Raw genomic sequence first — 23,976 nt, 5'->3', positions numbered from 1 at the left:
TGTCCATTGTCTACAAGTTGTTCACTTGAATCATCCTGAATAGCACAAGCAGAACACTAGACAAAGGACAACCATGCAAGCAAGCCAGGTTCCAAAAAATATTCAGCACGATTGACCATATCCACACAGTGACAAAGCTCATTGAGGTTTTGCAAGAGTTTAAGATGCCGGTCTGTGTAATGTTCATTGATTTAAAGAAGGCCTTTGATTCTGTTGAGACTGAATTGGTCATCAAAACCCTCGCCAAATAGGGCGTTCAAACTCAGTATATCAAGATCCTTCATGAGCTGTGTTATGAATTCATCACCAGGATCTCAACATTCTACAAGGTAGTGATCATTGATATAAAGATTCAGCAGGGTTTAGCAGGTTGATACCATTTCACCGAAACTCTTCAATGTCACCCTCAAGAACATCATGCGATGACTGGAATGGGAAGGAAAGGGAGTGAAGATAGATGGTCAGCAACTACACCACCTTTGCTTCGCTGATGACATTGTTCTAATAACACCAAACATCAACCAAGCGGCACAAATGCTGGCCGACTTCAGCTATGAGTGTGGAAAGGTCGGACTGCATCTGAATCTCACCGAGACAATGTTCATGAAAAACGAACTAGTCTTGGAGCCTGGCAAGCTATCGAGAGTATCCCACCTGCACTGGCAGAGCCTGGAAGCTACCCATGGAGTATTCGATGTGCCAAAAACAATAATGATAGATCTCATTCCCCTGATTCTGAAAGAGCCTCCAATCACTGGGAAAGATGAGTAAGGAGAGGCTGCTAAAATATCCGGGTTGGGAGGAATAGAGGCATTACTGGTGCCCGCTCGAGTAAATCAACAAACAACAAGATGACAGTGATGCAGGATTTTGGGATATTTGTGAAATAATGGTGTAAACATCACTTATGACTCCAAATTTAATAGAGCAAAACTAGTTTCTGCTTAATGGAGGTTTGTAATCTTAGAAACTGTAATGATTCCTCAAGCTTAGGCAGTAAGCTTTTAAAAATGCTTTTTCTCTTATAGTTAGGTAACATGGTTACAACAGTCTTAATGCTTATGATGTCTAAAGTTATTACACCTCATCACCATCAGAGTTGCCAAGATCCTCCAGCAGTATTCCTATAGGCACCTCTAGGTGACATCTATAGATGTCATCTCTACTTCTCTTCATTCTCCCATCCCTTCCCCCCCATATACTTGGTAATATCAGTTTTGTAATCCAAGGCAAGGGTTTGTAATCATACAGTATGGTCTATTCTATTATTTTCTCTCTATAGCACAGCTAAGTGAGATCATCTGGGATTTGTTCTCCTTCTGATTTATTTCACTTAATGATACTCTCCAGTTCTGACACAGTGTAGCATTTCACATGTGTGTTTGACGTAGCTTCTTTATCCATTCACTTATCATTGAACATGTGAGTTGTTTCCATATTCTGGTTGTTGTACAAAGTGCTAGGCAGTCTAGGCATTACACTATTACAAAAAGAAAGAGGTTTTTGGTCCTTGACATCATTCGTATTTGTTTTTCTACATGTATATATACTGCATGTTTCCTGAAAATAGTTCAACCTCTCCAGGCATATATCATTAAAAAGATGCACTACTTTAAGTGAACAATAGAAAGTGCCCTGGAATTTCACCAAGAGGCTACAACTGTCCCTTACCCACAGACATTCTACTGCTACCCAGGCAGTATTTCCTACTTTAGGAGAAACTCTAGATAGCTGTTGAATAATCTAATGTATTATAAAGAATGTAAGGGACAGTACAGAATCAAAGAGGAAAGATTTCAGATCCCTAACTATATGTGTGTTCTAAGTGCATATATTTAGTTAACCCTCCCAATAATTCTATCATTACTATATAAGTGATAATCTGTTGTTATCATTACTATATAAGAGGAGGGACCAAAGGACAGTGAAATTAGTAACATTTTCATAATTACATACAAACGGTAGAGCTGAAATTCAAATCTACTGAATCTGGTTCTTGAGTCCTCGCTATTAATCATGGGTGATAAGACAAAGACCAGCAGTGGGGGTGGATGACATTCTACCTACACTAAGGGATCCGTGCATGTAACGTAATCAACGTATGAGAACATGGTTTCTTCAAAATAGAAAAAGAAAAAACCAAAGTATTCAATGTGATAGGGGAGTAGGAAGTGACAAAAAAGGACTCTTGACAGGGTTGCTGAAAATTAGTGCATGCCTTACTTGCCAGATTTGAAGAAATTCTTGAAAGTTTTTAAGCTGAACTACTTAGTAAACGAGACAAACTGATTGTGCTTTTGAGCAGTTCCTCTGGAGTGACTGGAGATTGGAATAGTGACTCTAGATTGGATTAGACCAAGACTGGAGCCCTGGGAAGTGTTTGTATCATCCAAAGGCATTGAAGACTGAGCCAGAGCAACAACACTACGATGACGGAAGAGGAGATGAAATTGAATACTACAAACTGAAACTGAAATCTCTAAATTTCAAACATACCAGGGCTATTCTAAATGAAACTAAGATAATAGTGTTTCTATGTATTCAACCTGTCCTCCTGTTAATAAAATACTCACTCATTAAGATCTTCAAAAAACTAAAGAATATGGTAGAGATTAATTAAACATTATACAACTTTTCATCAAAGAGTAGATATATAAGTATTATTTTACAAAAAAATATTTGTTTCTACATTGAAGAAATAGTATTAAGGCTTAAAGACATGAACTATTTTAGAAAAAATACGAATCTAAATAAGATCTTATCACGATCATATCACCCATCACTTTTACCTTTAAAAACCTTCTTTGTTTTTGTTTGTTATGTTATTTGGGGGCCACATCTGGAGATGCTCAGGGCCTACTTCTGGCTCTGTGCTCAGGGATCACTTTTGATGGGTTCAGGAGACATATGAAGTGCTGGGGATCAAACCCAGGTCACTTGCATGCAAGGCAAATGCCCTACTTGCCGTATTACCACTCCAGGCCCTAAAAAACTTTTCTCAAGTGAACATTCAAAAATAAAAACCAGAAATTTTGTTACTAAGATATTGTTAGGTATTGTATATTTAAGCTTTTTAAATAAAATTTTATTTAATACCATGGCTTACCAATTGTTTGAATTACGATATAGTTGTTTCAGGCATTAAATATCCCAACACACTTTGTCTCCATCAATGTCCCCGGTTTTCCACCCGTCACCCCAAGCTGCCCCCTTAAAAGGAACAAACCATTTTGTTTCATATTGTTTCTTGCAACACAAAGGCAAATGGAATTACCAAAACTTAGACCAATAAATGTTAATTTGTGATAGTTGTTATATCTCACAATGGTGTTACTAAAGTCATTGTCTGTGGATTTACTGTTTGATGCTAGTTGAGCCTTCTGTATTATAGATTTCACTCACTGAATTTGGTGCTATCCTACTCTATTTTCCCATCAGAGTTGTTGTGATTCTACTGGGCTAACAGTAATATGAAATTTGGAGGTGTCATGCAGCTATGTATGTGGCTGCATGGTCCACGTGCTATGGAACTGGAACAGTTTGGTTGCTTGGCAGATTGATGTGATTCTATTATGGAACTGGGCTTGTTTCTGTGTGTCTGGTGTGACTTCAGACTGCTGTCCCTTCAAGGCAGAAAGCGGACTGTGCCTGTTCCCATACCCAGAAGACCAAATAATTTTCACCCAGACAATTCTGGAAAGATACAGGATCATATTATTTTTTTTTAATTTTTAAAATTTTATTGAATCACCGTGAGATAGTTACAAGCTTTCATGTTTGGGTTACAATCTCACAATGATCAATCACCCATCCCTCCACCAGTTGTGGAGCTGGGGTGTTTTTCTGCTGGCAAGATGGTGGGTGTGGGCCTAAGTTCTTCCTTTATTAAATGAATGTGTCATTAATTCTCTTGAAATATTACTGTTTATCAAAAAAATTGATTGTTTTTTCTAGCAGAGAATCAATGTCACTTGGAGTTTCTAAAGACCCAGTACTAATATTTTCAGAATGCTAAAATCAGAAATAGCCATGAATGAGATAACAAACATTAGACATTCAAATGAAACAAAAATAAGACATTAAAGTAATATATTTGTTAATAGTCAGTCCATACTTGTGAACAGTTTTGTTATGGTGAAATACTCACATATAATCTATTTTTATCATTACATTCCATTTATCAAAGTGTAAGATATATTTTATAATGACATAAGTTGATTTCAAAAAGAAAATTTTTATGTTACAGAATTTTTTGTTTGTAAAGGACTAGAAAAGTACAATGTAAAAACAAAATTTGATCCTTTGAAAAAGAGGACAATATAACAAGTATTTGAGTATCTACATGGATTCATGAATTATATACAAGTTCTCCTGAAATGATACTTAGTTCCCATGAAATCAGTGGACACTTTTCTTTGAGTTCTTTTGCTCTACAATAATATTTTTTGATTAGTCTTTTCGTGATCACAGAAATTTACTTAAGCTTATGCATATGTTAATTACACAAAGTATACAAATATGCTTATCTGAAATATATTTAATGATGTAAAATATTTTTAATCTTTTACAAACAAGAGTTAATCAATTACACTAATAATTGATATTCTTTAAATACTCACCCTCAAAATTTGCAGTGATATTTTGTTTTGTTCTTCACTTAACTCTATCTGTATTTTTCTTGCTTTAGTACTGTAAAAACATTCATAATAACTCAGTTCCCATCAAGTTTTCCTGAAGCTTTGTAAGTTGTATACTTTAAAATACTATTTTACTTTTGTTTCTGTTTTGAGGGCTACAGCTGATAGGACTAGAAGGTTTCTCCTAGAGTTGCTTAGGGGACCAGGTGGTGCCTGGGATTGAACCTAGTCCTCCCACATGCAGACCATGCCATCTGAGTCATCTCCCTGGCCCCTATTTTGCTTATTTTTTATTAGAAATGTTATAAATATAATATTAAAAAATTAATTTGGTGCCTAAAGCAATTATTTTTAAATGAATTACTAAATTATCTTCAGTTAATAGGTAAAGATGTATCTTTTAATTCATTTTGAAAACCTGATTATTGTATTAGAAGCTAGAAATTAAAAATTGAATGTATTTCTGTATACAAATAGAATGTTATTTCAAATTTTATTCTTGAGTAGTTTTAAAAATGTGCTACAGAATACTGATGTTCTCTCTGAAATGAACTTTATCACAGTGATGAAATTTAATTAGATTAAAATAATGACATTTAAATTATTTTATAATTTAATATAATTGGAATTATAGAATCTATTACTGATATAAAAATTCAAAATACTTTGGTAAAAAAATAATAAACAACTATATTTGAATCTTCTAATAGTAAGATATGCAATATACCAATTAATGTTAAAAATAAAACATTTAAACTCTGTCATAGACTTTAAAATTTGTGTTTTTTATAAATATCTCTTTGCTTATATTTGTCCTATAAAAGTTGGCATTCTATGAAGTTAATTATATTATGACATTATTATTTTAAATATAAAATTGACTATCAGAGTATCAGAGTCCATAAATAAATGTTTTGTTCTCTAACCAGAGCTACCACTCTAAAGAGAGCCTCCTCATAATCCAGCACAGTGGTGAGCAATTTTAAATTTAAAATTTTGTGCCTATAGAGCAGAGGAAGGTAATTTTTTTTTGGTGATGCTGTTTTTAATCAGAAAATATATAAAGTCATAAAAGTATGTGCTTTAAGGTTAAATGAATGTTTTGGATACTTTTAGGAGTGACATTATGCTACACATTTGAAAATATTTGAACAAATATTTTTTATTTACCATTAGTAGGTGAACAGGTTTTATTTCTACACTTTACTTTGTCTGGGAACTAAAACACTGTTTGATCTTCCTGGTCAAAGTAATGACCATTAACAGAGGAGTAAGCTTATCTCAGATGAGGACTAGGGCATTTCAAGACAAATACCGTTGAAAGTAACTAAAAACTTCAATTCATAGAAATGAAGAGAATTATTAATCTACTATATAATTCTCAATATTCCCAATAGCTTGCAGGTATTGATTTGGATAACAGCATATGACACAAAAGATTTCTTAAAATTGTGCATTTTTCAGACATTTTTTCTAATCCTGTGTAGCATAAAATTTCATTGCTCGAAGTAAACTTTTAGACATAGAGAAAGGAGTATGAAACGTATTCCAAAGTGCTGAAGGAATAATTGCCCTATTTAGATCATTAATGCCCAGGGAAATGAGCATAGTTATTTAAGGCTTAAAGTGTTTGGGTCTAATCATCATTTTGGTCTTTTTGAAGGAGGACTTATAATCAGTATAATGTGTCTCACTCATACCAGGCCAAGTGCCCCAGAAAATTCCGTTACGTACACCTCTGTATTTTTGGTGATAGTATTTGCCATTTAAGTTTGCAGAAAGACATGCATCAAACCACCAGCCTGAACTGTAGTAGAGTCCACAGTTCCCAGAGGGATAACGATCATTATCTCTGTCTGGGGTTGTGAAAAACTTCAAGTCGTGGTTGTAATGTTTACTGAAATGTAAGGCATCACCAGCTGTACCATTGTAATTGCCAATGTGTAAACGGTATTTGAGAAACTCATTGGCCACATAAAAATGGTCATACAAAGCATAGAGTTTGACATCATTAAAGTCTTCAAGATCCACTCTTAGAATCATTTCCTTACTCTTGGTCAGAAGATGAATTTTTTCGTTCCCCAGCCAAAATTCTCTTTGGAGGTTCCCAAAGCCTGTTTTATAGTCTTGCCATGTTCTGGTGAAGTTGGTGCTTCCATCGAGACGTGCCTGCAGCACTGTCCAGCCTCCCCCCATGGTCTCCATGTCACAGTAAACATCGAAGCTACTGTATTTGGGATCCGGTGTAACTCTGTAGGTCTCACTACTTCTTTTGCCTATTGTGTAGTAGTCGGAGCAATCTTTATATATTAGATGTTGAACTGAAGGGAAAGGAAAAGAAAGGCATTGGATTTGTTAATTAAAACCACGCATCTGAAGAATTCTTTATATGTATAAAAGGAATTTGAGGGGCCAAAAAGAAAGTGAATAAGATTCTTGCCTGCAGACAGCAAACCTGGGTTAGATCCCCACTACCGATCCCTGAATGAAGAATCAGGAGTAAGCCTGATTCTGTTGGGTGTGGCCCCCTAATTTTTTTAAAAAGTAGTTGCTAATTCAGTCAATGGGTACTACCAAGAGATCTTGCTCTGCTAACTTTACTGGAATCTGTTTTTTAGAACATGTATTAAGTTCTCAGAGGAAGCATCTGGTATTATAAGGCAGATGAGGCTCTTAAACACACTTCGGTTGTCACAATATTGAAACATCCACAACAAGCAATAGTAAAATAAGAGTAAATTATGGTTTTAGTAATTTTCACATGTTTTGTTTCTAAAAAGGAACTATAGGTCCAAAATAAGTAGTAATCAATGAACATGATTTCTAGGACTCAAATACAGATCTTTACTCCCAAATTATTTTATGAAAAGCCATGTCAGATACAGTAAGATTAATGTAAACTACCGAGAGGTACACACACACACATACACCTATTTACATATATTTAGAACACCAAGTATTATTCCAAATTTGAAGATATTTCCTAAAAATTTTTTGCATAAAAGTGGACATTAGTATCTTATTCATACATGACAATTTTCCAGAAAGTATCAGATTTGCATGCCCAAAGATCCCAGCTACAATGTGAACCTCTTCTTTGCAATGTGAGATGCAGACTTCCAGGAGCATTTGCAACAGTGGTCTTTGACAGTCCACCTGTTTTCACTGGACATAGAGTGATAGATAGAGCCAATAGAGCACGCATGAAGTGCTTGTTAAAATGAGTGTGATCCCTGCCCCAGGCACCTACCCTTTCAGCTTTAGAATCATGGGAAGCTGAGGTAAGTGACAGCATCAGTGACTGAGGAACTCAGGATCCACTGTCAGGTGGAAAGTCAGGATTAGGGAGAAGCAGGACCACATGAGCAGTGTAGGAAGTCAAGTTTGTTGTCCTAATATATTTTTCTTAGTTAATAAGATCATTTGGGATTGTGAGGATAAGTGCTATGTTATATATATATACATATATATAAGCATATATATGTATATATATACTTGAAATAGGTTTCCTATGAACAGCATGCAGTGTGAAACACTACCTGTCTATTGTTTTCAAACCTCAGTGGAGAGATAGAAGAGTTAAGGGTACTAAAACATTTAGATTTCCAGTCTCTACTTCTGTTTGTGTCTAACTCTAGCAATAGCAAATAAGACCTGAAATAACCTTCTAATGGATATGGAACTAATTAGGATTTTTTGTAATTAAATCATTTCTGTGTTCACATTTATTAAAGTGGGCATTTTCCCCCTGTATTATCTTGAAGCAGAAAAGTCATAATTTATTCCACTAGGCATCCAACTTATTTGCTGTAGCTAGTGCTTCTAGATACCTTTTAGCTGTACGACATTCATAAATAATAACCAGAAAACATACCTGGACGAGATTGTATTTGTTCTTGATTGGAACAATTAGAGGAACACTTGCCATTCAAACTATTGACCGCGGAGGTAAGATTTGCCACTTTGCTATCAACATAATTTTCTACGTTGTTCATATTCACGAGATTCAGCTTCTCCAGGCGACCTTGAAGCGAGTGGATCTCTTCCTTTGCGTCCCGGAGGTCAGAGGACAGCTTGTTAACCTGATTCTCTAATTCCCCAACCCTGTTGTCACCAGCTGTGACCGGGGCCTTGGGTAACAGCAATCCCTGTTTGCCAGGCTCTTGGTTGTCATCCGCCTGCAGCTTGCAGTCTTGGCAGCATTTCTTCAGGCTGTTGACCATTTCCTTGAGGTTCTCAACTTCTTTCAATACCTCTTCCATCCTGCCCAGCGGCCCTGGGAGCTGAAGAGTCAGCGGAGGCAGGTTCACCTGATAGCTGCACTCACCTCCCTCCCCACATTTGCCGCTGCTCTCTACTCTCACCGGGCAGGCGTCCCTGGCCGGTTCATCTTGCATGTCCTTCATTCCGTTGTTTGCCATAACTAAGTAACCAGAGGCGGCAAAGACAGCGGAGCTCAGCCAGCACCAGCTCGCCAGCTTCATCTCTGCGGTGGCTTTCGCCCCGGAGAAGAAGTGTGGGGCGCTGGAGCGCTGCTAACGCTGGCAGCTGTCTGCCTGAGTCAGGCTTTCTGTGTTTTCAGAAGAGGGCGGGAACACTTGCATCACAAGTTTCAGAAACACAGAGGAAGAGGAGCTAGCTTGTCCTCATCAAACACGGTCTGCCAAAGCGCTATTTATCCTGGATCAAATGAATACGCACCGGAATTTCTTGTCACTGGTGGGCTGTTTCACTTGGACTGCTTGTTTTGTGTATGAAAGCACAGGAAATATCCGGGATTTCCAAATCATTATGCTTAAAGGAGGTTATTTAATTATACTTAACCCCCCTGGGGAAGACAGTTTTAAAGGATTGAGAGTTAATGTGTTGTTTATCCAGACTCCTTGCAAAACAGGTCCTTTTTCCTTCAAGGAGTGGGCACTGAAGAGCCCATACTTTCTTCATATTTTGTTCAGGTGAACATTTAAGTATTCCAAAATTGTAGTTTTAATATAGAAAAGCCCAGATTTCTAATTTCATTTTCTTGAAAATAGGATCACTTTCTATTTCTTTGGCCATAGCAGCGTGTAACAGACACATCTAAATGATTGAAACACTGTTTTTTGTTTGGTTTGGGTTGGGTTTGGGTTTTGGGGCCACACCTGGTTGTGCTCAGGGGATACCCCTGGCTCTGCACTCAGAGATCACACCTGGCAGACTCAGGGGGACCATATGGGATACCCAAGGATCAACCTGCTGTACTATTGTTCTGGTCCCTCAAACACAGTTTAAAAAAAAGCGTTGTTTTTCCATCAAAAACCAGAAGTCATCTTCTGCAACCTCCCCCACTTTTGCAATTGTCTTATCATCTTTCATGGCTACTCAAATGGGAATAGTTGACCTGGTCCTGCCTGGTTCTAATTCTCCTCCTGTCTTCAGCATCTGGATTTTGCTTTGCATGGGCAGCCCTGCTTCTGTGTTTCCTGTGTCCATGCAAGAAGGGCAGTGAGTGTTCCTCCACCTTCTCTCTATGCTATTTGGAAATATCACTACCTTTCAAGACACCTCAGTGCTCAGAATTTTTCAAACATTTCTCCTAAGAGAGACAAGAGGGTAGGATAGGACAGCTGGGAGAAATCCCCTCTTCTGAATTTGGTGCACGTATTGGCTTCTCGTGGTAGGTTTCTCACTGAAAAGAAGAAAAGGATTCCAGGACTAGAATAATAACTTCAAAAGGACCAGTATGAATAGTTAAAATTACTTATCATATCATTGAAGGTACTCTGTAGTCAGTTTCCCTTTCTTCTTTAGCATGATTTCTTTTACTCCCACTTTATTCCAGCCAAACTACCTGATTCATATTCTCTGTGTCTGGCTCACATCACCAATCCCTTCACTATATTTCTTTCTGAATACTCAGGCATTCTGAATTTCACTCCTAGATCACTTTCACTTGTTAGATTATTGACTTTATGGATTCTTTGGTCCCATAATTGTGAAGGAGAAATTTGGCTATTCCTCTCTTATACTGGCATGACAGTAAAAAATGTTCAAGTGGAGTGCTAAAGGGAAAAACCCTCATATTTAAGAGTAACGTACTTTCCAAATAAACTTGTCAAACATATTCTGTACACCATATGCTTAGGTTTCTCCCTGTACTTCTAACTTTTCTAACTTTAAAAGAAATTAAGTTGTTTTATCTTTATTCCATTAAGTGTATTCAAGCTTAAACATTATTTTAACTCTAAAAATATCTATTTCCTAACTTTAATTCTCCTCATCCACTTTCTCCCCCTACACTTTATTTAAACAACATGGTCTACAAAATTGTTTATGATGAGTTGTTGCAGGCATTCAGTATTCCAGCACCAGTCCCACCACCACTGTCACCTTCCCTCTACCATTGTCTCCATTTTCCCAACCACCCACAAGTCTGCTCCTGTAGCAGGCCCAGAATAGTTTATTTTCTATTTCTTGTCGCCACTAAATGACCAACAGAATAATCAAAAAATATTTCCATGAAGAAAATGTTTGAAAATTGTATGTCACTGTGGGGATGTTAATAAGTCTTTGTCTGAGGGTTTACTAAACTATTGTAGCTAGTTAAGTCTTCTGTATTAATGTTTTTGTTAGTCGAAATTGTTAGTCGAGAATCTGGCGTGCTACTACTGGGATGTCAGTGTCGTGGAATTTGGAGATGTTGTTCCAGAAAATCCAGAATACTTAATTGGGCCAGCTGGTCAGCCCAGCTGGGAGCATGGCAATTTCTCTGGGATGTGGGAGTGGCTGCAGAGACTTTGTCAGGGTGGGAGCTGGCCTGCCCCACTGAGAGATTGCCCCCAAGTCCTCAACTGGCAACAGGTGTCTGAGAAATTTTTGCAGCTACTTGATATCTTTCAAGATTTATTTATGAATCTCTGGGAAAAGGCAGGTAGATGAACTTACATGGAGGCAGCGATCTCCTCATCCACTTTTAAGCAGTAACACATCCCTGTCTAATCAAAATATGATTAGACCAAAAATATTTTTTCTTAGTGTTTGACTGTGTTCAAGGTTTGTTCCAGGTTCTATCCTCAGGGATTATTTCTGTTTGGTTGAGGTGCTGAGGACCAAACCCAGGTCAGACAAGTGCAAGCCTTATCTGCTGTACTATCTCTTTGATCCTTGGTAAAAACTTTTTTTTTTGTTTTTGGGTCACACCCAGCAATGCACAGGGGTTACTCCTGGCTCAATTACTCAGGAATCACTCCTGGCGGTGCTTGGGGGACCATATGGGACGCTGGGAATCGAACCTGGGTCGGGCCGTATGCAAGGCAAACGCCCTATCCACTGTGCTATTGCTCCAGCCCCCATTGATAAAAACTTTTAAAAAGAAAATGATAATAATGTAGGTGGTTGATAAAAATATTTTAGAATTAAAAATGTATAGAAATGAATTTTTATTTAAGACATAATTTTAGGGACAGAAGAGATAGTAAAGCATTTGCCTTGCACACAGCCAACCCAGATTTGATCCCCAGTATCTCAAATGGTTCCCTGAGCACTGCCAGAGGTTGGTTTCTGAGTGCAAAGCCAGAATCTTTGCACTCAGAATCTCTGAACATTGTCAGGTTGTGCCCACCCACAAATAAAGGCATAATATTACTCTTGACTGGCTATGGTATGCATTCATATATTTTGTCAATCAAGAATTAATAAAGATCTACTTTATATTCAACACTACGCCTGAGCATTTGAAAGTACACGCCATGGTGTCCCCATTTGTTTACTATCTCGCTTCTTCATCTATTTTATATTAACTGAGTATCTACAATATGTAAGACACTGTTCTAAGCACTTAATCTGCTTAGTCAACCAGTTGTTTAGTTTGATTCCTTCTTAAGAAGGGGTACTAAGGATCTTGTATTTTCTTCATTTCAAATTTCAAGTGAAATAAGCATTTTTAAGGTTTCTAAATGTAACAAAAGTTTAGGTTTCTTTTTTTTTTTTTTTTTGCTTTTTGGGTCACACCTGGCGATGCACAGGGGTTACTCCTGGCTCTGCACTCAGGAATTACCCCTGGCCGTGCTCAGGGGACCATATGGGATGCTGGGATTTGAACCCGGGTCGGCCGCGTGCAAGGCAAACGCCCTACCCGCTGTGCTATCTCTCCAGCCCCAAAAGTTTAGCTTTCTGAGTCTTACAGTGGGTCTTTGTTTCCTCTATTTGAATCATAGATTTGCTCTCCAAGCACTGCTGCCGATTCTTGGGTCCTGCACACCCACTTAGCCAAGGTTCAATAGCCTAGTTGTACCTAAAAAACTGGGATGTACTCTGGAAACTAGTTCTTGTGCTCTCAGGTCTTATACAACTTCCAGATAAAGGTAAATAGCCTTATTGATGTGCCCAATGACAATTAGAGGTGATCTTTTAGGTTCTTTATTTTAAAAAATTATTGGTCAGGGGACTGGAGCGATAGCACAGCGGGTAGGGCGTTTGCCTTGCACGCGGCCGACCCAGGTTCTATTCCCAGCATCCCATATGGTCCCCTGAGCACTACCAGGGGTAATTCCTGAGTGCAGATCCAGGAATGACCCCAGTGCATCGCCGGGTGTGACCCAAAAAAAAAGCCAAAAAAAAAAATTATTGGTTACTTAACCTATAAGACAGACCAATAAGTGGTTATCTCATGAAGGAACTTCAGTGCATCTGAAGAGATAATAATCTATGGGGTAAAGAATTCTATGCGAAAAGTATGCAAGTGCTTTTGGCATAATATTGTGCCATTGCATCTTACCTTCTCTTTAATTCCTAACAGTATCTTCAGGTAAGCAAAGAAAAGGTTCAAAGCAATAAATAATTTGCATGTGGTGTTTGATTTTTTAAAAAACCAGAGTTGGAATGTGAATCTGATTTGACTCCTAAATTCATGATTTTTCTCCTATGCCATACTACCACGAGGAGAGAGAAGTAATACTGACAAGGTGTATTGGTATCATATTGTGGAAAGTCTGCTAGATCAGTATGGAACCACTCACAACTTTTTCTGGAAGGGAATAAAATAGTTAACACTTTAGAGAAATTAATGTGCCAATGAAATAATAAATATATTGGATGGGGAAAGATTAGGTGCAAGAAGTGGCAGTAGAAGATGGATATGGAGATCAATATAAAATGCCTGGATCCAAAAGGGAGGTTAAATAAGAAGGATAAGAGCAGGAAGAATGTGCTATGTGGAACCAGGAAAGAAGATTTTAAGTAGGTGGCCACTGGATTACCAAAGACTTGGAAAGCTGACCTCCCCTCAACACCTCCGGAATTCCCACTCTCTGATCTCAGTCTTCTGTTTGTCTCTCCAAAAGCTTTTCTGGATTTCCTCAGACCCAGCCTGCTTGGATGACTAGTGTATTCTACTGAATCTTCATGGTAGTATCAGAATCTTTCCTTCTACCCCCAGCCAGAACTGAGATATGCCACTTGCAATTTTGTTTTTTAGATAAAAACAATTCATCGCCAGTACATAGTGGGATTTTAAAGTAGAATTTACTTCTATAAATCACATACAAAAATTACTTTCACCAATCATATTCACAATAGGCATTCAGATTTATTTATTCTTTTTCTTATACAAAGTATGTTTAAGAAAGAATCTGCATTTACTATGTATAGATCAGAGTCCAGAAGTAAAATTATATTTCCCCTAATAAAGTTTTTTGTGTGTGTATTTGGCAGGATTTTTTTTGTTTGTTTGGTTGGTTTTGGGTAACACTTTGCAATGCTCAGAACTGACTCCTGGCTCTGTGCTAAGGGATCACTCCTGGCAGACAAGGGGGATTATATGGGGTACCAGGGACCTAACCAAGGTTGATTGTGTGCAAGTCAAGGGCCTGCCCGCTATGTTATCATGCTGGATCAATCTTCTTGCATATTTTTTAAGAAACAATTTTATATTTCTATTGTAACCAAAGGATGTAATGACAGTCATTATCTTATAGCATCTAGATTCTTTTACTGAGGCACACTTTTTTCAAGCCAGTGTTTTGAACCCCCAGGCCTTTCACATGTAAGGCAGGTAGGCATGTGGTCTTTAACATAGCCAAATTCATTAATTTAAGGTGCTTATAATTTTTGCTTTAGAAAATTAAGAGACCTTTGGCGGTTCTTTAAGGAGTGTGTGCTTTCCTAATTAAAAAAAATTAGCTGGTGATTTGGCTTAGTAGTAGAGTGCATGACTCACATGCAAGGCCCTGGGTTCTATCCCTGGCACTGCAAAATAAAAAGTTTTTAATCATTTTTCAAACGACTTGATTTCAAGTCCCAGTAGTAAATAACATTTATTTTAATATTATTTAGAGGTCTCGGTCTCAGTACACTACAGATTTCATGGTGGCTTTAAAAAAAAAAAACCGTTATTTCATCAATCCAATGAGAGTCAGAACTGCTGGATTTATTTAAAGTAAAATAATAATTCATAGGTTATTTTACTCCTCTTGCAAATAACTTCATCTACCATAGATAAATAAATCCAAGCTAGAAATCCTTCCAGTAGAGACCTTCCCTGGAAAATCTATCACGTGAGTCATTTTGGCTTCTGGATCAACAGCAACACTCAAAATTTCGTTGTATACGAATACAAAACATATAGTCATCTGAAGTTCTACTTGCCCAGATGTTCAGTGGGCTATCCAGGGCCTCTCAGGTTAGCATTTCATGAAACTGGAAACTCTTTTCCATCTAGGAATAGTTATCAGACAGTCGCCTGCACGACAGAGCCTGTGAAGCTACCCGTGGCGTATTTGATATGCCAAAAACAGTAACAAACAAGTCTCACAATGGAGACGTTACTGGTGCCCGCTGGAGCAAATCGATGAGCAACGGGATGACAGTGACAGTGACACCCATAACAAGCCAGGGATCAAGGAGGATCAAACTGCTATTTTTTCTACCATCTCTCTAATTCAAAAGATAGAAAACGTTACAAAAAATGTCAAGGAAACTAAATACAATTCTTCTTAGTTTTGTTTTGGAGATTGATCTTAGGTTTTCTTTTATGTTTCTGGAGATAAGAAAAGCAATAAAATTATAGTAAAGAGATCGTAAAATCCAATCATGGCTTTCTACAACATCTCTTTCTTTCTTATTATTTATGGTGATTGTATTCAATGAAGTCACTAAAAGCACTAAATTATCAAACAGTAAACCTTTCATCCTAGGAAGAAAATAGGGTTAGGTTTCTGGGAGTGCCTGGTCATATTTTTGTCAACAAGTAAGTTATCAGGTTGTTTTTATATATTAATTTTGACAGTTTCGTGGGCTTCTAAAAATTTTCATTGTAAAATTTTTATCAACTTGTGTTTTAAAGTGTTTTTGTTTTAAAATGTCTGATTTAGGGGGCTGGCGGGAGAGTACAGTCAGTAGGGCACTTGCCTTGCACATGGCTGACCTGGGTTCAATCCCCAACATTCCCCTGTGCCTGCCTGTGCCTGCCAGGAGTGATCCCTGAGTACAAATGGAGGAGTAAACCCTGAGCACAGCCGGGTGTGGCCCCAAAACAAACAATAAAAACATGTGATTTAGTGCATTGTTGGTTCACTCAGGTGGAATTCATAATCAACTGAACTATAACTCATGCCTGTAGGACACTTCCCAAATGTGTAATTTCTTTGTAAAACATATCTTAATCTCCTTGTACTTTAGAACACTTAAGCAGCATTTCCTCACCAACCTCAGGGGTAAATTTAAACAGGAAAATCACCAATTAAAACACAATGATGTGAAAAAGATGATACAGTGTAACAATAAAAACTTCTTTGCTTTACCGTGTAAGAGCTGAAATAAGACGGCAGTTTTGCCTTCTTTAAGCTCAGCTGGGAAAGTGCGTGACAAGCAACTCCAACTTTTGCCATCCTGTTTGCACACAACCCCCAAAGTTCATAACTATTTATCTTACTGTTACGAATAAATGTTAAAAGGTACACTTGGAAACTTCTCATCCATGAGCAAAGAGGTCTGTGTAGTGTTACAAAATACACTGTTTTACATTCATGGAAATGTCCACACATTCTTAACTGAGATAGTTAATTTAGTTTTATCTTTTCCTTCATTTGTAGTCCTTAAGGGTATTGTTTGATCTGTGTTTATTTGGCATTTTTATATCCTATATAATCATTAATTTATGTATTATGTGTATATACATAATATATTGTATATAACATTAAGTATTATGTTTTATATGCTAAATAGGATAATAAAATTTAGCTTAGGATTTAATTTTTAAAATTAGGGTGTATGTATCCCTGCTCGTGGATAGGGAGAATCAATGTTGTCAAAATGGCAATACTCCCTAAAGCATTATACAGATTCAATGCGATCCCTATAAATATACCCATGACACTCTTCAAAGAAATGGATCAAGCAATCCTAAAATTCATATGGAATAACAAACGTCCAAGGATAGCTAAAACAATTCTTGGGAAAAAGATGATGGGAGGCATCACCATCCCCAACCTCAAACTTTACTACAAAGCAGTAACAATTAAAACAGCATGGTACTGGAACAAAGGCAGAGCCGTAGACCAATGGAACAGGGTGGAATATCCCTACACACAACCCCAAATGTATGACCATCTAATCTTTGATAAGGGAGCAAGAGATGTGAAGTGGAGCAAGGAAAGCCTCTTTAACAAATGGTGCTGGCACAACTGGACAACCACATGCAAAAAAATGGGTTTAGACCTTGACCTGACACCATGCACAAAAGTCAGATCAAAATGGATTAAAGACCTCAACATTAGACCACAAACCATAAGGTACATTGAAGACAATGTCGGCGAAACCCTCCACGATATTGAAGATAAAGGTATCTTCAAAGGTGGCACGGAACTAAGCAATCTAGTAAAAACAGAGATCAACAAATGGGACTACATTAAACTAAAAAGCTTCTGCACCGCAAGAAATACATTGACCAGAATCCAAAGACTATCCACAGAATGGGAAAGGATATTTACACAATACCCATCAGATAAGGGGTTGATATCAATGGTATATAAAGCACTGGTTGAACTCTACAAGAAGAAAACATCCAACCCCATCAAAAAATGGGGCGAAGAAATGAACAGAAACTTTACCAAGGAAGAAATACGAATGGCCAAAAGGCACATGAAAAAGTGCTCTGCATCACTAATCATCAGAGAGATGCAGATCAAAACAACCATGAGATACCACCTCACACCACAGAGACTAGCACACATCCAAAAGAACAAAAGCAACCGCTGTTGGAGAGGATGTGGGGAGAAAGGGACCCTTCTTCACTGCTGGTGGGAATGCCGACTGGTTCAGCCCTTCTGGAAAACAATTTGGACGATTCTCAAAAAATTAGATATTGAATTCCCATTTGACCCAGCAATACCACTGCTGGGAATATATCCCAGAGAGGCAAAAAAGTACAATCGAAACAACATCTGCACATGTATGTTCATCGCAGCACTGTTTACAATAGCCAGAATCTGGAAAAAACCCGAATGCCCCAGAACGGATGACTGGTTGAGGAAACTTTGGTACATCTATACAATGGAATACTATGCAGCTGTTAGAAAAAAGGAGGTCAAGAATTTTGTAGTTAAGTGGATGGGCATGAAAAGTTTCATGCTGAGTGAAATGAGTCAGAAAGAGAGAGACAGACATAGAAAGATTGCACTCATCTATGGTATATAGAATAACAGAGTGGGAGACTATCACCTAAGAACTGTAGAAATAAGTACCAGGAGGTTGACTCCATGGCTTCGAGGCTGGCCTCACGTTCCGGGGAAAGGTCAACTCAGAGAAGCGATCACCAACTACATTGTAGTCGAAGGCCATGTGGGGGAAGGGAGTTGCGGGCTGAATGAGGGCTAGAGACTGAGCACAGCGGCCACTCAACACCTTTATTGCAAACCACAACAGCTAATTAGAGAGAGAGAACAGAAGGGAATGCCTTGCCACAGTGGCAGGGTGGGGTGGGGGGGAGATGGGATTGGGGAGGGTGGGAGGGACGCTGGGTTTACGGGTGGTGGAGAATGGGCACTGGTGAAGGGATGGGTTCCCGAACTTTGTAAGAGGGAAGTATAAGCACAAAAGTGTATAAATCTGTAACTGTACCCTCACGGTGATTCTCTAATTAAAAATAAATAAAATTAAAAAAAAAAAGATAAAAAAAGTTTAGAAAAAAAAAAATTAGGGTGTATGATGAGAGAGAGATAGTGCAGGGGTCACTTGCCTTCATGCATCCAATCCCAATTTGCTCCCCAGAGCCACAATGACTTCCTGAGTACCACCAGGAGTGATCCTGAGCACAGAACCAGGAGTAGCTCCTAAACATCATTAGGTATGGCCCACCCACTACCAGAATTGGGGACAATTCCTTTTAGAGTGTTAGCACTGTGTTCAGGAGCAGTTACCCAGTGGTGCTTGGAGGACAAGGAGGTACTTCTTGCGTATGCCACATGTAAAACATGTGCTCCAACCCCTTGAGCCATCTCCTGGCCCCAGAAATTAATTTGAGTAGTTCTGTTTATTCATACGTATTGTGTGTATCTTAAGCAATTATACTAGATTATTATGGAAAAATCAAACTATTAAACTAATTTTATTTCATGCTTAACACATCATTTTGAATTAATTTTTATGTGAAATAAAGTCTCTTGCCCGCACGCCTGGCTGTCTTCCCTGGGTCCCCTCGGAGGGGATGGGCTCCAGCTTCCCTCCCCACCCCAAGCAGAGCTCCCTACAGCCAAAGACCACCGGAACCTAGCTGCATCCATGCTGGAGGCTCCTATCTACACATTCAGACAGGCCTCATGCATGAAGGTACCGGCAGAGGAACCCAGGTGTGTGTAATCCCATCAAAGGTCAACATCCAGAGACTTAAAAGCAAGCTCTCAGAAGCAATATCTTTAGCCTACTTCTCCCTTTAGGAGAAACTGGCAATCTTCTGAGAGTTTCCTGCCCCCATGGGACAGCCTTGCAAGCTCCCCATGGTGTATTCATATGGTAAATTCAGTAACAAGCTGGATCTCATTCCCCTGACCCTGAAGAGCCCCCAGTGCAACATCCTTAGGAGGGCCAAGTCGAAATAGACTTCTAAGATCTCAGGGAAAGGACGAAATGAGATGTTACTGAGCCCGCCCGAGAAATCGGTGATTAACGGGATATTGTGATTGATTGATTGTGAAATAAAGTAGTTTCATGTAGATGAGAGACCAAAAAGATAGAGTCCCATATAGAATAGAAATTATATACCCCAAGCCAGGATGTCAGTCACTCCAGAACGGAGTGGCCTTGATTGCCTATCTTAAAATGCTCTTCTTTAGATAGTACATTGTATAGGGTGCTTGTCTTGCTCATAGTTACCCAGATTTGATACCTTGGAACTGCATATGGTCGTCTAAGTACTGCCAGGAGTGATCCCTGAGCACAAGCCAGGAATAAGCCCTGAACATAGTTTGGTGTGGCCCAAAACAAAAACAAATATATCTCCTTCTTTGTTTTCTTTATAACCCTTTTTGAAAACCTTCAAGTATATTTTATAAACTATCAGTATGAACTTGCTGGTAAGGAAATTTTATGACATTTATAGGAATTCTATTAAATGTCTTTAAAGGTGTAGTTTTTCAGTTGAAACATATTGTTAGCACCACCCAAGTTGTTCTAAGAAAGTTATTTGCCCCAATTTAATTTTATTAAAATACCATGGATTACAAAGATTTATAATTGGATTTTTGATGTACAATATTCGATCACTGATCTGGCACCAGTGTCAACTTCCTTCCACCATTTTTTGAAAACTTGATTGATAAGCATTGCAATAATTTGTTTCATTTGTTTGCTGCTGCTTATTTGATATTATCTCTTTTAACTTCCTATTATTTGCAGTGAAAACTTTCTAGAGTAGAAGGAACCACTATGATCATTACCAGAAGTCATAAAATTGCTCACCCTTATTTTATTTATTTTAAAGTGTCAATCATTATTTATGACATTTTCCTCTGCTTTATGTATTCAGTACAAAACATCTGTTTGTTTATTTGTTTTTTAAGTATAACAAGTTCACTGAGAGCTAAGGGAGGTAAGGAGAGGAGTAAGGTAAGATCCAGGCTCAAGAGAGAGAGAGAGAGAGAACGTGGGCTTCTCCAGAATGGAGAGAGAGAGCCCCAATACACATGCCAGCATTAAAGTATGAAAGTACACATCTCAAGAGAGACGATTCGGGTGACACACTCATGCAGGCACCATGTGCATGGGCTTGCAACACATGTGCTCAGACAAGCACATGTGACACAAATTTTTTTTAACTGTGTTTACATATACAAACAATAGGGTCTGTGTTTGGACAAATGAAACAAACACCAGTCACAACAATTGCTGTTGTACAAGAAAGGTGACAAAATTGTGTCACTCACACATAAATATAGATTTAAAATAACTCACCATCCATTAGTGTGACCATTTCAAAGATAACATGAAAATTCCCATAGGAAACAGCTGAGTGTGAAAACATTTTTTTTTGTCACTTAGGTCTCAGTTTTCTTATCTATAAAATATAAAGGTGAGATTAGGGATCTCTACATTTCTTTTTATGTTTATGACTATCTGGTAGCAAAATATGAAGCAAATAAATATGAAGCAAACCAATGTAAACAATACAGATTTCCCTTTAATAAAATCATTAACTGCAGCAACAGTTATAGAGTCCTTCTTTCCTTGAGTAATTAATCTATTCAATGACAACTTTATTTTGTATTTATTGAATCACGCTCTGAATAAGTCCTGGGAGTGAAAAGAGTGAAAAGCCAGACATATTCTGATTTTTCTGATTTCTCATCACATTATGGAAAGTTTCAGAACAATAGAGCTAGCACTGGGCAGAGGCAAGGTTATTTTTGGCCTTATAGTGGAGTTCAGTCAACACACCAAGGTCTTTTCAAAACCTCCCAGTTTCCTCCTACTACACCATTGCTTTGGACTCTCCTTCTGCTAACCCTGAAATGGCCATTTTTAGAGACGTTTTCCCCTAATGAGACCGCAAAGGTTGTGTGCTATCTGTAAAAAACTGCTGCCTTGTATACATGCTAGCTTGGCAGAGAAAAGAGAGTATACTGTTTCTCTCCTCTAATAAGTTCCTTTCTCTGCCGCCCAGCCCACATTCCTAACTACTGCCACACCAAAACCTCCAATTTATAAGGAAGGAAAAGGAAGTGAATGAAAGGGAGTTTTAATGATCAACCAGGGGGAGGAAGGGCTTCAAAAGGTGGTAAAGTGTTATGCATGAAACCCTATTAGTAACAGTACTGTAAAACACACTGTCAAAAAAAGTTATTTAAAAAGTGCCTGTTGTAGAGGCAGGATGGTGGGTGGGAGGGAAACTGGACACTGGTGAAGGGATCAGTGTTGGAACATTATACACAACATTGTACACATGAAACCCATAATGAATAGCTAGTAATTCATAGTGGCTAAATAAAAAATTTTTTCAAAAAGGGAATTCCAAAAGAAAATTTATCCTACATAAATGGCCTATGTATCTTTCTTAGGTGTAACATTTATTTTGTGAGTGAACTTATAAATCTCTAAATTCAATACATTATAGTTTGTGCAGCATACACAAAATAAAAATATAGTTGTAACACCCAAAATATGATCACAGTAGAATCCATGAAAACATTTTGCTTTACAGTTCATGTTTTTTATAATTCTGTTTTCTTTTTTAAACTTTGTTTGGGAAATGAGACGTTTTGTTCTAAACATCTTTTCTTCTTTGTAAATGGTGAGGAATGAGAAGGTGCATTTTAGAAATTAAATACATAGACTGAGCAAGAAGAGTCCTTGAAGCATTAGAGCACATGTTTGTATGTGGAGCTCAGAAGTATCCCCAGTCCTACTAGCACCCTAAGGAAGTCTCCCCCCTTCAAAAGGCATTGAAAAGATTGGGGTGTGTGTGTGTGTGTGTGTGTGTGATTCACAATCTTGTCTAAGGCAAGCAACAAAGGAGGAATTTTGTCTAACTTGGAGAATCCACATTTAAGTAGATCTTCCTCTCTGGTCCACAAATAGCCAACATCTGATGCTTATTATGTGGCTATCTACTTTAATTTCTCCTCTCTGATTCCCACCCAGACATAGCAGACAGAAATGTTGTGCAGTGGAATGAAGTGTGGGGTCCAGAGAAAGGAAGCTGGAGGGGCAAAGGTGACAGAGAAAGAGAGAGAGAGAAGAGAAGATAAAAAAGGAGGGAGCGAGATTCAGTCATGATGGCACCAAAGCCACAATCTTTTGTCAAATCAAGACATGAAGTCCATGTGTAAAACTAATTTTATATGATTCTTATATGCCAGAATGGGAGGAAATGTTTAGAGGGCATGGGTTTAGAGCACTAGGGGAGCAAAGATAAATGTTTTCTTTACCATTTGACTGTGGCCAATGTTAATAGTTGCTTCAGGTTATGTTATTATAATGTCCATCCAAAAAGTCAAATAAACCTATAGAATATGCACATTCCAGAAGCTCAATTAAACATACTGATTTTAGCCAACACCCTAAATTTCTAAAGGTTTAATGGGCTTTTGCTAGTGGAACTATTCACTGTCAGAATAATTTAATTCATTGTGATTTCTTGAGATTCTTCATATTTTAAACACCACTATTTCCAGCAAATAGAAAAATTACCTTGTCATAGAAAAGTGGAATACATTAATGCCAGTATGTAATATGTGATATTTAGGAAAAATAGCTTTTAGGGCTTATTGAGACAATTTAAAAATTAAACAGTTATTTCCACTTTATCTTTCATGGTATCGTAAAGTCCCAGAAAATGATGGTAATGGCACGTTCCCAAGACTAGTCTACTCACTTTACAGACAGGAAAGAGTAAGTGTAGGAAAACTTAAGTGACCTATCCAAGCCAATTCAAGTTTGCTTGGGTCTTCCAGTTCCCAGAATACTATTCTATAATGATTTCTATACTAAGCCTAATTTGTAGCTAGCTTACAGTGGGGGATGGGGTGGGTGGGGAATGCCACCAAATATATAGTTTACCCATGTCTGAACATTCCCAACACAATGATCTTATAATTTTAGAAGGCAGTCGAGTTTATTCAAATCTTTCAAAATAATTGAGACCTTCTGAATGTGCTAAACATGTCTTTCTGTCCATGACAATTATTGTTTCTCTATCTTTCTTATCTATCTTTGTAAGACTTTCCCTTCAGCTTTCTACATTTATTCTTATATGTGTGGTTTGACTAGAGTGTGTATATATATATACATATATATTCTTAGAATATATTTTATTAATATTTTGCCCACTCTACCCAGATGTGTAGTTCTAGAAGGAACATAACAATTTTTT

The 23,976-nt window shown here is 37.8% G+C and overlaps 2 protein-coding genes across 2 annotated transcripts in view; one reads left to right on the top strand and one right to left on the bottom strand.

The window, feature by feature from the left end:
* Positions 1-23,976, top strand: part of CCDC146 (coiled-coil domain containing 146) — a 122,191-nt gene that overhangs the window by 22,781 nt on the left and 75,434 nt on the right. The gene's annotated exons all lie outside the window — the stretch shown is intronic.
* FGL2 (fibrinogen like 2) lies at positions 3,764-9,146 on the bottom strand. The gene is made up of 2 exons (XM_004602130.2): positions 8,512-9,146; positions 3,764-6,958 (listed from the first exon to the last, which is right to left on the bottom strand). The coding sequence occupies exons 1-2, from the start codon at positions 9,119-9,121 to the stop codon at positions 6,252-6,254; spliced, it is 1,317 nt and encodes a 438-aa protein (XP_004602187.2). The 5' UTR covers positions 9,122-9,146; the 3' UTR covers positions 3,764-6,251.

Source organism: Sorex araneus, chromosome 1, assembly GCF_027595985.1.
Source record: "Sorex araneus isolate mSorAra2 chromosome 1, mSorAra2.pri, whole genome shotgun sequence".
NCBI classification, from domain to species: domain Eukaryota; kingdom Metazoa; phylum Chordata; class Mammalia; order Eulipotyphla; family Soricidae; genus Sorex; species Sorex araneus.
This window is presented reverse-complemented; position numbering and strand designations above follow the sequence as displayed.

Bases quoted from the DNA above. Each gene is read 5' to 3' on its own strand.
- FGL2 (XM_004602130.2), bottom strand. From the start codon at position 9,121: ATGAAGCTGGCGAGCTGGTGCTGGCTGAGCTCCGCTGTCTTTGCCGCC. The intron at 6,959-8,511 runs GTATGTTTTCTG...CTTTCCCTTCAG, and splicing joins ACAAATACAATCTCGTCCAG to TTCAACATCTAATATATAAA.